Genomic DNA, 15,254 nt, shown 5'->3' with positions numbered 1-15,254 from the left:
AAACTGTTGCTCTTGTCCACCCTTACCCGCATGGTGGTGGAAGGGGATGGCCCATGGTGTCCCTGACCTTCCTGTCTGTGTCTCAGAGGACAAGTCCCATTGTTTTGTGGTCATTTATTCACTCATCTGTAAGCATTTGCTCACTCCCCGTCTGGCCTGGCAGGACCCTTTGATCTAGGTATGAATCAGAGTGTGGGGGCCTGCAGAGTTCCCATGGGCCTGACCTCCCCTCTCTCCTCCCACCAACTGGTGATTTTGGCACCCCGGTCTTGGCCCCCATAGCTCTGGCTCCTACTCTTCCTCTGCATCTTGGACCCCTTCCCCGGAAGTCCAAGATGCTGCAAACCCGTGTCTTCAGGGGGGCTGCCGTTCCTGCTTCTCTCATCCTGTGCCCCTCAGAGAATGGCCACCCCCTTCCTCCCACTGCCCACTGGGACCCTGTATTAGTTTCCTGCAGCTGATGTAACACATTACTGAAAACAAGAGAAACTTATTCTCTCTCAGGTCTGGAGGCCAAAGTCAAGGTGTTGGGCAGGGCTTTGCTGTCTCTGGAGGCTCGAGAGGAGAACCCGAGGGAACTCCTGGCCAGTGCCAGCTCAGCTGGTGTGTCAGATGGGCAACAGGAAGTGCCAGCTTTTCTGATGTTTTGAGAGAATTTGAAAATCTGGTCGTTTATGTGAAATCCTCTGACTCTTAAGCTGGAGCAACTAATTTAAGCTTTTAAAAAGCCCTGAGTGAGGTCACCAAGTTGGCAGAGTAGGGGACTCAGCCTCCATCCCTCAACAAAGATGAATAATTAGGCAGCTATCCACAAACAACAACTCTGGGAGAGCTCTGGAGTCCACTTAAGAAACTTCGGCAACACAGTAGAACAAAAACCCTGAGAAAAACGTCGCAAGACAAAAAGGAAGGCAGCTCCATGTTGTTTACATCATCCCGTCCCCCAGGCCAGCGCTGCTCAGTGCCAAGAGGGAACTCCACAGCACGAGTTTCCCACACCGGGAAAGAGAGTGGTCGGTGAGCAAGCAGTTTCCCCAGCCTCTCTGGGCAGTGAACAAAGGACCCAGTCTGTGTCATCCCATCCAGAGACCAGTGAAGCTGAGATGTCCAGAGACAGCTAGGAAATAGAAGGGCAGGGGTTACCCGCATGAGGGGTGACCATGGTTCCCAGTCGTCTGCTATGCAGGGGACACCAGCAGCTTTCGCTGCCGAGAAGACCAATTGCCAGCACAGCTGCTGTGAACCCCTGCAGATTTTCCCACTGGATTTGCACCCCACAGGCTTTCACGTTCACAGAAACTAGCTGCTTGAATCCCTCCGGCTCCCTCCTCCCATCCCCTTACGCATGGGATCTGCATCAGCAGCCTGCCCGGGCCTCTGTGGCTGCACAAGTGCAAAACAGCAACCTAGACCCTATGGCTGCCCCCCCACGGCCATGTACACACAGGGCTAGCCCCTCCAGCTGTGCACATGCATGCCCCTGACCTAACTCGTGTCATCAACTTCCACGGCCATGTGTGTACCCATGGTGAGACCCTGCAGCCATGGGAATGTACACTGACAGCCAGGTCATTGGTAACTGCTAGTGTCTCTATAGTTGGCTCTGGTTCTTTCTGCTGGTCCTGGCGCTTGTCATGTGTATGTCTGCAACCAGACCCTGCCACTACACAGGCAGCTACAGCTGGTCCCCACAGCTGAGTGTGTGCATACCGCCAGCTCTGGCCACCACCACTGCCTGCCCTGATCCCTAGCCACTTGGCCTGGAGGTGCCACTGAAGACCCCAAGAGTGCTTGTAGCCATTGCAGACCCCTGCAGTGTTCACCAAAGACCATGCAGCTGTCAATTTCATGGATCCTAGCAGCCTAACCCAATGCGATGTCATGTTCTCCCTCCCTACCCTGCCTCCTCCTGGACCCAGAGCCACCACACACCCCCTGCGGTTGGTGCCCTGCTTTTGCCCACTAGATCTGAGGTCACAGCATACTCCCACCTGAAGGTGAAGGTCTTTCCTTACTGAAGTCAGTTCATAAAGTCTGAAAATGCACAGAAACCTTTGCAAGGCTACAGGGATTATGAAGAATCAGAAAAATGTGACACCATCAAAGGAACACAGTAGACTCCCAGTAACTGATCCAAAAGGGATGGGGATACATGGATCGCCTAATAATGAATGCAGAATAGGGGCACCTGGGTGGCTCAGTCATTAAGCATCTGCCTTCAGCTCAGGTCATGATCCCAGTGTTCTGGGATCGAGCCCCACATCGGGCTCCCTGCTCAGCGGGAAGCCTGCTTCTCCCTCTCCCACTCCCCCTGCTTGTGTTCCCTCTCTCGCTGCCTCTCTGTCAAATACATAAACTCTTAAAAAAAAAACCCACAAAATAATTCTTCCCAAGTTGCTCAGAGACCTCTAAGAGAGCACAGATAAACAATTTAACAAAACCCAGGAAAACAATACAGTAACAAAATGAAAAGTTCAACAAAGAGATAGAAAATGTGAAAAAGAACCAAACAGGATTGAAGTGAAGAATTCAGTAGAGAGCATCAATAGCAGACAGGACCATGTAGAAGAGACAGTCAGTAAGCTGGAAGGCAGATCATTTGAAATTATCCAGTCAGAAGAGCCAGAGAATGAAAAGGAATGAGGAAAGCCTGTGGGGCTTAGGAGACACCACTAAGAGAAACAATCTATGCATTATTGGGAGTCCCAGAAAGAGAAGAGAGGAGAAAGGGGAAGAGAGTTTATTTAAAAAAATAATGGCTGAGAACTTCCCAAACCTGGGGTGAGATTTGGACATCCATGTTCATGAAGATCACCCCTAAATTTCAATCTAAAAAGATCTCCAAGACACGTTATAATAAAACTGTCTAAAAGCAAAGACAAAGAAATACTTTTCAAAAGCAGCAAGAGAAAAAATTTCTCTCCTACAAGAGAACCCCCATAAAGCTCTCAGCAGATTTCTCAGCAGGCATTTTGCTGGCCAACAGAAACTGGGAGGATATATTCAGAGTGCTGAAGGAAAGTAAAAAAAACTACCAACAAAGAATAACTTTATCTTGCGAAGTTGTCCTTCAGAAATGAAGGCACGATAAAGACTTTACCAGCCAAACAAAAGCTGAGGAGAGCTTATCACACTAGACCCAGCTTACAAGAAATGCTGAAAAAGAGTTCTTTAAGCTGAAACAAAAGGGTGCCAATTAGTAACATAAGAACATGTGAAGGGATGCCTGGGTGGCTCAGTCAGTTAAGCTTCTGCCTTTGGCTCAGGTCATGATCTCAGGGTCCTGGGATCGAGCCCCGTGTCGGACTCCCTGCTCAGCAAGGAGTCTGCTTCTGCCTCTCCCTCTGTATCTGTGCATTCACTGTCTCTCTCTCTCTCTCTCTTAGTCTCTCACTCTCTCTCAAAAGACTGAAATCATACCAAATAACTTTTACAGTGGTATGAAACTAGAAATCAACAACAGGAGGAAAACTGGAAAATTCACAAATATGTGGAAATTAAACAACACATTCTTGAACAACCAGTGGGTCAAAGAAGAACTCAAAAGGGAAATTGGGAAAATATCCTGAAACAAACAAAAACGAAAATGCAGCATACCAGAACTTCTGTGATACTGCAAAAGCAGTTAAGAAGGAAGTTTATAGTGATAAATACCTACGGTGAAAAAGAAAGACCTCAAATAAACAACTTAACTTTATACCTCAAGGAACTTGGAAAAGAAGAACCAACTAAGCCCAGAGTTAGCTGAAGGAAGGAGATAACAAAGATCGTGGCGGAAATAAATGAAGCAGAGAACAGAAAAACATTTAAAAAGGATCAACAAAGCCAAATAAAATTAAGATGTAAATAAAATTTTAAAAAAACACTACAACTGAAGTCACAGAAGTATAAAGGATCATAAGAGAATCCTATGAAAAATATACAACAACAGACTGGACAACCTGGAAGAAATGGATAAATTCCTAGAAACCTACAACCTACCAAGACCGAGTTGGAAGAAATAGAAAATCTAAACAGACCAATAATGAGTAAGGAGATTGAACTAGAAATCAAATATGTTTCCAAACGAAGAAAGCCCAGGCGCAGATGATTTCACATGTGAATTCTACCAGTTCTACATTTCAAGAAGAATTAATGCCAATCCTTCTCAAACTCTTCCAGAAAATCCAAGAAGATGGAATACTCCCAAACTCATTTTATGAGGCCAGCATTACCCTGATACCAAAGCCAGATAAGGATGCTACAAGAGAAGGAAACTACAGGCCAATATCCCAGGGGAATATAGATGCAGAAATTCCCCAAAAGCTACGAGCAAACGAAATTCCACAGCACATTGAAAGGATCATGCATATGATCAAGGAGGATTCCTCCCTGGGATGCAGGGTTATTTCAACGTACGCAAATCAATAAATGTGGTACACCACCCTAACATAATGAAAAATAAAATTCATAGGATCATTTCGATAGATGCAGAAGAAACATTTGACAAAATTCAGCCTCCTTTCATGATAAAACTCTCAAAAAATTGGTTATAGAAGGAACGTAGCTCAACATCATAAAGGTTGTATGTGACAAGCCCACAGCTGTCATCATGCTGAGTAGTGAAAGGTTAAAAGCTTTCCTGCTAAGATCATGAGCAAGACAAGGGTGCTCACTCTCACTAGTTGTATTCAACTTAGTATTGGAATTTCTTCTTCTTTTTTTAAAAGTTTATTTATTTATTTTCTACGTAATCTCTGCACCCAATATGGGGTTTGAAATTATGACCCCAAGATTGAGAGTCTCATACTCTTCTGACTGAGGCAGCCAGCTGCCCCAATGCTGAAACTTCTAACCAGAACAGTCAGGCAAGATAAAGAAAAGGCACCCAAATAGGAAAGGAAAAAATAAAATTGTCTGTGTTTCCTGGTTACATGATCTTGTATATCTAGAAAATCCTAAAGACTCTGCCAAAAACTGTTAGAATTAATCACCAAATGTATTAAAGTTTCAGGATACAAGAATCAACATACAAAAATCAATTAAATTTCTATGCACTAACAATGAACTATCTGAAAAAGAAAGAAAACAAGTTCATTTATAATAGCATCTAAAATGTTAAAAATATTAGGAATTAATTTACCCAAGGAAGTGAAAGACCTATACACCAAAAAAAGAAAAAAGATATTGATGAAAGAAATTAAAGAAGACACAAATAAATGGAGAGATATAATGTGTTCATGGATCAGAAGGGTTAATAATGTTAAAATGTCTGTACTACTCAGAGCCATCTCTAAATTCAGTGGAACACTATCAAAATTCCAAATTCCAATAGAAAACCAACCCTAAAATTTGCATGGAACAACCCAAGACCCCAAATAGTCAAAGCCATCTTAAGAAAGAACAAAGGGGGAGGCATCATTCTTTTTTATTTCAAACTAGATCTCAAAGCTACGGTAATCAAAACAGTATGGTATTGACACATAGACTGATAGAACACAATTGAGAGCCTAGAAATAATCCCTCACATATCCAGTCAATTTATTTTTGACCAGGGAGCCAAGAATACTCAATGGGGAAAGAATCTCTTCAATAAATGATGTTGGGCTAACTAGTCACATGCCAAAGAATGAAACAAGACCCCAGTCCTATACCTATAACTCACAAAAGTTAACCCTAAATGAATTAAAGACTTCAGTGTAAGACCTAAAACCTTAAAACTAGAAGAAAATATAGGGAAAAAACTCCTTGACATTGGTCTTGGCAATGGTTGTTTGGATATGACATCGACAGCATAAGCAACCGAAGCAAAAATCAGCGAGCGGGACTACATCAAATGAAGGAGGTTTTGCACAGCCAAGGAAACCATCAACAAAATGAAAAGGCAGCCTATGGAATGGGAGAGAACATATTGCAAACCATATTTCAGTTAAGAGGTTAATATCCAAAATACACAAGGCAGTTAGACGACTTGGAGCAGAAAAACAAAGAATCTGATTAAAATGAGCTAAGAGCCTAAATTACACGTTTTTTTCAAAGACGACGTACAGATGACCAATAAATACATAAAAGGTGCTCAACATCAGGGAAATGCAAATCAAAACCAACCATATCATCTCACATCTGTTAGAATGATTATGAAAAATATAAAATAACAAGTGTTGGCAAGGATGTAGAGATAGGGAACCCTTGGCGCACTATTGGTGGGAATGTGAATTGCTTCTGTCACTATGTCACATGTCACTAAGGAGGTTCCTCAAAAGAAATTAAAAATAGCACCCTATGATCCAGCAATTCCATGTCTGCGTATATATCCAAAGGAAACGCAAACAGAATATTGAAGAGATAGCTACACTCCCGTACTCATTACAGCATTATTCACAGTAGGCATGAAAGCAACCTAAATGTCCGTCTGTAGATGACAAATTGATAAATGTGGTTCGTATATACAGTGGACTATTACTCAGACCTTATAAAAAAGGAGATCCTGCCATTTGGGACAACATGGTGAAACTGGAGGATATTATACTAGTAAGATAAGCTAGCCACAGAAAGACAAATGTAGAATCTAAAATACTCAAACTCGGGGCACCTGGGTGGCTCAGTCAGTTCAGACTTCGACTCTTGATTTCAGCTCAGGTCGTGGTCTCAGGGTCATGGGATCGAGCCCTGTGTGGGGCTCCCCACTCAGCAGAGAGTCTGCTTGGGATTCTCTCTCTCCCTTTACCCCTTCCCCCACCACATTCTCTCTCTTTCTCTGTCAAATAAATATATCAATCTTTTAAAAAATACTCAAACTCATAGCAGGTGGAGAATAGAATGGTGGTTGCCGGGGGCTGCGGGGAGGGGTCAAAGGGTACAAAATTTCAGTTATTCAAGGTAAGCTTTGGAGATCCATTACACAGCACAGTGACTATAGCTAACAATATTCTATTGTATACTTAAAATATGCTATTATATGAAGTGTTCTGACCACGAAAAAATGATGTTAAAGGGGCTAAGAAGATACTCTGAGAGGTGATGGATATGTTTATGCCCTTGACAGTGGCAGTGGTTTCATGAGTCTGTACTCATTCCCAAATTCATCAAATTGTATACATTAACTATGCACATCCTTTTACATGCCAATCATATCTCAATAAAATGGTTAAAAACCCCCGAAACACCCCGAGTGGGTCATAAATGTGTGATCTCAAGGAAATACATCTGCAGGTCAATACATTGGGAGCCCCCCATGTGGGACCATTGGTTTATGGGTAATAGATGGAAAATGAGAAGCATGGGAGCTAGACGGGGCTGTGATGGCTGGAGGGCCAAAGGGAGTAGGGCTGTGTGCCTGCAGTTGGCTGGGGGGGGGGGGGTGCCAGTTGGGGGATCCGAACCAGGTGCTGAAGGGAGAATGAGAGTTTACCAGATGACAAAGGTGAGGAGGGCCAGCCGTGAGGGCTGTATTGGCAGGATGGGACTGTCCCAGGCGCTGGGGTGAGATGTGTGAGCCAGGGCCTGGGAGGCAGTGGCAGGCTGAGGGCCTGGCTGCCAGAGTATACACAGAGCAACCCAAATCCTGGCGGGGACAGGGGTCCAGTGAGGGCTCTCCAGCAGGGGAGGGCTATGGCCCATCTTGGGGGAGGCAGCAGGTCCGTGCTGTAGTCTGGGCCGGTGACCGATGCTGGGGACACAGGGACTGTGGTCAGCTGTAGGGGTGCTTGCTCCATACGGGGCATCCACTGCTCGGCAGCATGCACTGGGGTCAGCCTGTGTTTTGCAAGGGAAACTGGAATTCCGGTTTTGAAACATGAAATCTCATCATTTTGAGTGTCGGGTTCAGAACTTTGAAAATACCTTGTGGGTCCACCTGAACGTGTCTGTGGCAGATTCAGTCCCCAGTTGGCAGTTTGGGCCTTTATCTTGGATTTTGGTCATCTGAGCGGGGGTCGGGGTGGGAATGGCCCAGACAGAGCTTCTTCCCCCGACGGGGCTCACCACCACCCAGGGCTCTGGCCTCAGTGACTAGAAGTGGAGGCTCTGAACAGATGGGATCTCTGGGATCACCTGTCTGTACCCTCCCTGGTTTGGGGTTCAAGCCTGGTGCCTAGCTGGGGTGCCGGGCAGGGTCCTTCTGGTCCTGTCAGTCTGGTGGGAGGTCCTCCTTGCTGTTGCCCATCATTGATCTGCTGTGCTCTGGGAATTTGAACCATTTCGTTTTTGCCCTGCAGGCTGGCCTGATCCGTATGGAGGAGGAGGAGTTCTTCATCGAGCCCCTGGAGAAGGGGCTGGCGGCCAAGGAGGCTGAGCAGGGCCGTGTGCATGTGGTATATCGCCGGCCACCCACCCCGAGGCCCCCTCCTCTGGGGGGGCCACAGGCCCTGGACACAGGTAAGGCTGCTTGGTGGGCCTGGTTGTTCCCCTGGGGGACCCAGCCACCTGAGCCTGAGCCCTGCTCTCACTGACAGTCTGGACAGTGCGGGTGCTGCAGTGCTGGGGTGGGGGCCTCTACTCTTGCTGCACATGGGCCGCAAGCTGGCAGGTCTGGGACCTCCATAGCCTGCAGTGGGGGCTGCCTAGGGGACCCTCTTCTGCTGCTTGAGGTCCAGCTAGTGTCGAGGAGCGGGGGAAGCACGGAGCAGGCCTGTACCTGGGCCTGGGGCCCATATGCTCAGGTCTCTAAGCCCGTGCCTCTCAAGAAGATGTCTGCTGGCCCCAGACAGCCTCCCTCTTCCTCTGTGCAGTCCACCTTCCCTGCAATCACGGCTGACCGCCCCTGCCTGGCTGCTCACAGAGAAAGGCCCTGAGTTCTCCTCTGGCCCCGTTCGGACCCCACTTCCTCTGGGATACATGGGCATGTCAAAAGGAGGAAGGGGAGGGAAGTGCGTGACAACAACCCCAGAGGGGCCCCCCCAGGCCTCCGCAGCCTGTGCACAGACTCAAACGATTTTTTTTCTTTTGTGACCTAGAACCAAAGCGCACTCTGGGCCTGGAAGCGTGGAAGGAGCTTCTGGGTGGGCCTGGTGACAGCCCCCGGCTGCAGCCTCTGAGACCTCAAGCCCAAACCTCCACAGCATTCTTGGAATCTTGGGTTCTAGGCTGCAGTGAGACCAGGTTGGGGTCAGACCATTGTCCTAGCAGGCCTCATGGTCCTCAGGGCCCCAGGGATCAAATGAGACTGCCTTGCTTATGCCCGGTTAAGGGCTGGGCTAGCCCTCAGCTTCTGGTCCTGGCCCCCTGGCTGCTGATGGCCAGGGCAGGTGGCAACAGCGGGGCCCGGAGGCCTTGGTCTTATGTCAGGCTCATCTGCATGTTGACTGAGAACCCCAGAACCGCCCCCCGCTCCTGCCCTGCCCGGGGCCAACCCTGTTGTGCTGTGATTTGCCGGGACACTCCCATCACCCCAAACAGTCCTGGCTTATTTATTTTAGGTCTCTTGGTCTGACTTCCAAGCTTGACAGATAAATTGGGTGCAGGCTGGCAGGGCACCATTCTAATTTCAAGGAGTGATGTCAGATACCTTTGCACAGAAATTGTTCCTTCAGGAAGCCCAGCGCTCTCTGGAGCCGATCAATACTTTGGGTGGACCCTTTTTCCCACGTGATGAATCGCCTGTCTGCCAGGCCTTCCCCAGCCTCAGCCTTCCTGCCTCTGTCCTACCCTTGGGCTTCTCTGCAGGGGGAGGAATGGAGAGTTACCTGGTAGGGTGGGAGTGGGAGTGAAAATGGGGCAGCGGAAGTGCCCCAGACCAGGGGTTAGGCCCATGCTGGCCAGCTGCCGTCGGGCACGTTCAGGCCTCTGGCTTCTGCCTTCTCTGTCCAGTGGAATTAGAAATGCCTGTGTTTCAGAGAGCTGGCACCTTGGGCCTTGGGCTTGGTGCTTCTGGGTCCTGCTTAGGCCAGGTGAGGTGGTGTCTGCCAAGAGGGGCTGTCTCTGATCCCAGATTCCATATGGTGCCTGTCTCCTGAACATGGCAGCTCTCCCCGTGGCTGTGCTGGCCTTGCCTCATTTTCTGGGCTTTTGTTGGTCTTTTGGGACCATCTATTAAATCCGTCCTCCCCTCCCCCTGCCATCCACCTATTGCTGGTGAGAGCTTCGAACTCAGAATGCGGGAAGGGAATTTCAAACTCAGGATAAACTCAGAAACCAGTGGCCTTAGAAGATGCTGGGGAGGGGTGCCTGGGTGGCTCCGTTGGTTAAGCGTCTGACTCTTGATCTCTGTTCAGGTCTTGATTTCAGAGCTGTGGGTTCAAGTTCCGTATTGGGCTCCACGCTGGGTGTGGAGCCCAGCTTAAAAAAGAAAAAAAGTAGATGCTGTACAGGTTGGAGACTGAGATGCTGGAAGGTGGTGGAGTGCAGTGAAGGTATTCCAGGCTGGGCTCTGGGCCTCAGGCCTGGGTTGTGGGCATGTGGGCTCCAGACTGTGGGCTGTGTGTGGTAGTGCCAGGCCACAGGCCCAGGGTCGGGGGCCAAGTCCCCTTTCCGTGATGTCTGTGCCCAGTGTCAGCATGACCCCATGGGGGTGATTTGGTCCACAGAGAGTACATTTCTCCCTGGATGTCCCTTCCCACCCAGCCCTGGGCTCAGGCCCACTTGCTGGCTGGAGGGGTTCCAAATGCATGTTATGCTGGGGCTGGGCTGATGGCCCATGGTGACCTCAGACGGTCCAGCTTTCCATTAGCCTGGGCCTTGTGAGGGCCCAGAGTGTAGCCAGGAGATATGTGCAGGCAGTGTCCTTGGCGGGGCATGTTTGCTCTGTGCTGGGCACAGAACCCTAGGAGGCGAGTGTGTGTGTGTGTGTGTGTGTGTGTGTGTGTGTGTGTATGTAAGCCAGGCGGTCCTTTTTTCCTAGTGAATTCTGATGGGGACCCTGATAGATCGTCATGGCTGTGGCTGAAGCAAGCTAGAGGGACCGACTTGAGGCTTTGTCCTTCTTCCCCCAAGGCAGCTCCTGGAAGTGGGTTTGAAACCCCGTGATGGGCAGTGGGTAGGATGGGTCCTCTGGGGAAGGGGAAGCATCTGCTTTGGGCCTTCCAGTCTGGGAGGTGGGCATCTGGCTGGGGTGGGGTTGGGGGTAGGGATGCCTGGTGGGGGGGTGGTATGTCCCACATGGCTCCTCCAGGGTCCTGAGACACACTCCTGTTTTCCCTGAGCAGCCAGCAGCCTTCCTGGAGTGATCTCGGGGGGTTCACCTAGCCTCAGAGAATTGTTATCACCAGTAGTCTCCATCATCTGAGGTCAGTTGCTGGGTTGCAGACTGCCCTGGGGAAATGGATGGGAAATGAAGGTGTTCACATGTCTTCACAGACTCAGGCCCAGGTCTGGCGTGTGCATAGAGCAGTGTAGCATATAGTAGTGTTGCTCTTGGGCCCCACAGGAGGGTCTCAGGGCGTGCCTTTTCTCTCCTCATGGCCCTGCAGATATAGCAGAAGTGTCTCTGCTCCACTCTCCTGGGCCCAGGAGCCCGGCAGGGGCAGAAGGGCAGAGCTGAGGCCAGGGGGCCAGGGTGGCCTTTTGGGGACAGGTGGTTGAGGCATTTCCAGGCCTCTTCCATACTAGCCCTCTCTCAGGTACACCTGGTCCCGTTGTCTGTCCCCACTCTGAGCCAGCCCTCTGTCCAGGGATTGTGTAACATCAGCTTCCCTGGTGTGTGTGTGTGTGTGTGTGTGTGTGTGTGTGTGTGCATGCACGTGTGTGTTTGCACTTGCACACATACATGGACAGGGTCCCTCTTGGACTGCTGGGCCTGTGCCCAAGCCCTGCCCTGGCTGCCATCTGTCCACCCTGTCTGGGGTTGTTGAGGGGGCGCCAGGGCCGGCAAGTGTGGGAAGAGGAGCCCCAGTCTGGGCCGGAAGCCCTGCATCGTACTTGCACTGGGGACCCCGGCATGTCACTGCCTCCTACTCTCTGGCTACCTCGACGTCTTACCACCAGCTGGGTCACTGCAAGCAGCTGCAGTGTGTCATTCTGTCACAGTTCTGGAAGGCAGAAGTCTGAAATGAGTATCGCCGGGCAGAAGTCATGTGTGGGCAGGGCCGTGCTCCATCTGGAGGCTGCAGGGGCATCTGTTCTGGCCTCTTCCAGCTTCTGGTGGCTGCCGGGATCCCCTGGCTTGTGGCCACATCATTCCAGTCTCTGCCTCTTGGTCGTGTTTGTGTGTGTGTGTGTGTGTGTGTGTGTGTGTGTGTGAATCTTCCTCAGCCTCTCTTACAAGAATGCATGTGATTGCATTTAGGGCCCATCCAGATAGTCCAGAAGGATCTTCTCCCATCTCAAGATCTGTGATCTAATCACATCTGCAGAGTCCTTTTTTTGTCACGTAAGGAAACGTTTACAGGTCCCAGGAAGGACCTGGTATCTTTGGGGGCCACCACTCAGCTTATATAGGAAGTGACCCCGCCCTCCCGTGCATGGCTGGCTGCACAGTGAGCGGGAGGCGTGTCTGTGGAGGAGCAGGCACCCCTCGCTCCTTGTCCGGGGACAGGGCTCAGGTGCAGCTCAGGCAGGACCCCTTCCCTCTGCCTCTGCTGGGCCCTCGTCCAGCCTCAGACTGTGGGCCCTGGAGAGGCTGGGCCATGGTGTGGCTAGGCAGGCCCCAAGACCACACGCACAAAGCTGGCCTGGCTGCAGACACGAAGGGCCTGGCTGTGTGCGGGAGGCTGAAGGTCCCCACAGGGTGGGAAAGATCCCTGGATCACAAGCTGGGCATGTGGTCTCCCTGCTAGACACATGGTGCCACTAGCAGAGAGTACTGCTATGCCAAGACAAGAGCCATAAACTCCAAGGCTGCCAGGACTCAGCGATGCCAGTGAGGACTGTGGCAGAGGCTAAGTGCTTGGCCTGACTTTCACTTCCCTCCTTTTGATATAGGCGATGGGCACCGAGAATGTGTCTCTACTAAAAGGAAAACAGTAGCGGGAGTGTGATGGGCCCATGGCATCCAGCCCTGGCCTCACTATGGGCACAGGGCCGACCAGAGGCTTTGTCCACAGGGGCGGCCCCTCCTCGGCTCCCCTGACCATGAGCTGGTGGGAGTGTGGGCCTGGGGCAGTGATCCCCTCACTGTCAAGAGCATCCAGATATCAGAACTTTTATGGGAACCCTCGTGATTTTGAAATGTTGCTTCACATTTCTAAAAAGCACCATATGAGCCAAATAAAACATGTCCCCCATTGGCCACCTGTGCTTACAAGAGGCAGAGGCAGAAGTGTCCTCTATGCTCTAGTGGGGGCTGTTCTTCTCGGCCCCCTACAGGGGGGTGCTCTGTGTTCCTGCCTAGGGGCTTGGTTCCCATCCCACAGAACCACCCAATGGGCCACTGTGCCCTCCCACCTTGCCTTGTACTGGGCCCCGGCTGAAGGAAGAGAAGTCAGACAGCTCAGTGCCCGTGACCTTGGCTGCCACCTCCTTGGAAGCAGCCCGTGCCAAGCCTCTGCCTGCTGCTGTCAGGCTGCGGCATCCTCCCTGGCGGGCAGAGGAGGCGTGCCACCCTCGGGAGCGCTCTGCCCTGCCACTGCCAGGAGGGGCTGGTGAGAGAGAGTGGACAGGGTGCTGGCGCTCTCTGCTGTTCCGCGTGGCTCCTCCACGTGGCCGGCCTTCAGTCTCTATACCTGGCGGCCCAGTCTTTCCTCTGCTGACCCACTGCACATTTCCGTCCATCCTGTGACATTGGCTTGAGCCAGTTAGGAGTTTCTAGGCTTCTGAGGAGTCGGGGAGGGGCTGCCTCAGGAGAAGCTGGAGGTAGGTGTGCAGTGCCAGGAGCCAGGGGGCCAGAGCTGATGCTGGGACCCGCAGCCTGGAATGTTCCAGAGTGTGGATGGTGTCCTATAGGCAGTGAGCAGCCCTGGTAGGAAAGTTGCCTGAGAGATCGTTCTGTGTCACAGCCAGTCCACTGTGGTCCAGGCTGGAGGCAGGGAGTCCTGAGGGGTTGGGAAGAGGGTGGAGTCCTGTCAGGACAGGCCATGGATGGGAGGTGGGCAAGGCTGCACTTAATGGCCGGTAAATCACCAGGCCTACTTGGGTGACGCAGTGGGTGTGAGGTGTAAGGGAGAGGCTAAGGGCTGCAGAGGGCGTGGAGGGGGCGCTAACTTGCTGGAGGCCAGCTCAGGGAGGCTTTCCTCTTCACAGTGATTGACGTCCATCTCAGTTTTCTATGACAACCGAGACACATTACCACAAACAACACAGGGTTATTCTCTTATAGTTCTGGAGGCCAGAAATCCAAAACAGATCTGAAGGGGCAAAAATTAAGGTGTCAGCAAGGTGGGTTCCCTCTGGAGGCTCGGTGGGAGGCCCAGTGGGAGGATCTCTTCCTGGCCTCTTCCAGCTCTGGTGGTCGCTGACATCCCTTGGCTGGTGGCTGCATTGCTCTGGTCTCTGCTCCCACAGTCACAGTTTCCTCTCCTGTAGACCAATCTCTGTGTCCCTCTTACAAGGACACTTGTGATTACGTTTGGCCCACTGGGGTAATCCAGGAGACTACCCATTTCAAGATCTTTCATGTGATTAAGTTAAGGATAGGTTGAGTCTCTTGAGCCATAAAGGCAACACTCACAGGGTCTGGGGATGAGGCTGTGACATCCTGGGAGCCGTGATTCAGCATACACGGTATCTAAATGTTGAAGCCTGGGGTTCTGTTGGAGTGGGGAGAGAGGCCCTCGGCTGGCTTTGCATCCTGAGCCCCAGGCCTGGCTGGCATCTGGGGGCTTCTGTGTCTCTGAGCTGCTGGCTGGAGTCCTGTGGCTGGGCCTGGCCCTCTCAGGTGGCGACCTGGGGGGCTCTCACACCGGACTTGGCTTCGTGCCCCGCCCAGCCAGCTCAGAGGTGCAGCCAAAAGCCTGGGTGCCTCGGTGCTCGATTCCTGGGGCCCTGTCCGTTCCTCTGCCTCATTCCACCCCTGGGCTGTGCCTGCAGCTCAGGGACCAGAGGAAACCCAAGGACAAGCATTTGGTTGTGAAATCCAAGGCAGCTGGCCCGGCTCTGGGCTCTGGGAGGCGTGTTTCAGAGCTGAGCGCACCCTTGGCAGAGGCCTCAGCACTCCCGCCGCTCTGTGGCCGGCCCCCTGGACGGCTGGAGGAGACGCCAGCGCGGTGACGTGGCCTCATGCTGGAGGGGTGGGCGGGGGCTGGCACGGGGACAGCCGAGGCTGCACACTCTCTGAGGCCTGGAGTGGTCTGGGCTCAGACTTGGAGAGCGCCCCAGAGCTGTCGGCAAGCGGGGGCACTTTCTGCCTGGGGTCTGCAGACGGGGGCCCTGTCCAGTGGGTTATGAGGGCAGAGGCATTACGGCGG

At 51.5% G+C, this 15,254-nt stretch overlaps 1 protein-coding gene across 1 annotated transcript in view; it reads left to right on the top strand.

Annotated features, from left to right (window-relative positions):
* Positions 1-15,254, top strand: part of ADAMTS2 (ADAM metallopeptidase with thrombospondin type 1 motif 2) — a 222,383-nt gene that overhangs the window by 64,939 nt on the left and 142,190 nt on the right. The window contains exon 3 of the mRNA XM_045794972.2: positions 8,196-8,355. Coding sequence (XP_045650928.2) covers positions 8,196-8,355 — 160 coding nt within the window. The remainder of the gene's footprint in view (positions 1-8,195; positions 8,356-15,254) is intronic.

Source organism: Ursus americanus, chromosome 5 (genome assembly GCF_024610735.1).
Source record: "Ursus americanus isolate L20-20 chromosome 5, mUrsAme1.1.p, whole genome shotgun sequence".
Taxonomy (NCBI): Eukaryota; Metazoa; Chordata; class Mammalia; order Carnivora; family Ursidae; genus Ursus; species Ursus americanus.
Note: the sequence above shows the minus strand (reverse complement) of the source record. Positions and strands in the feature narration are given on the sequence as shown.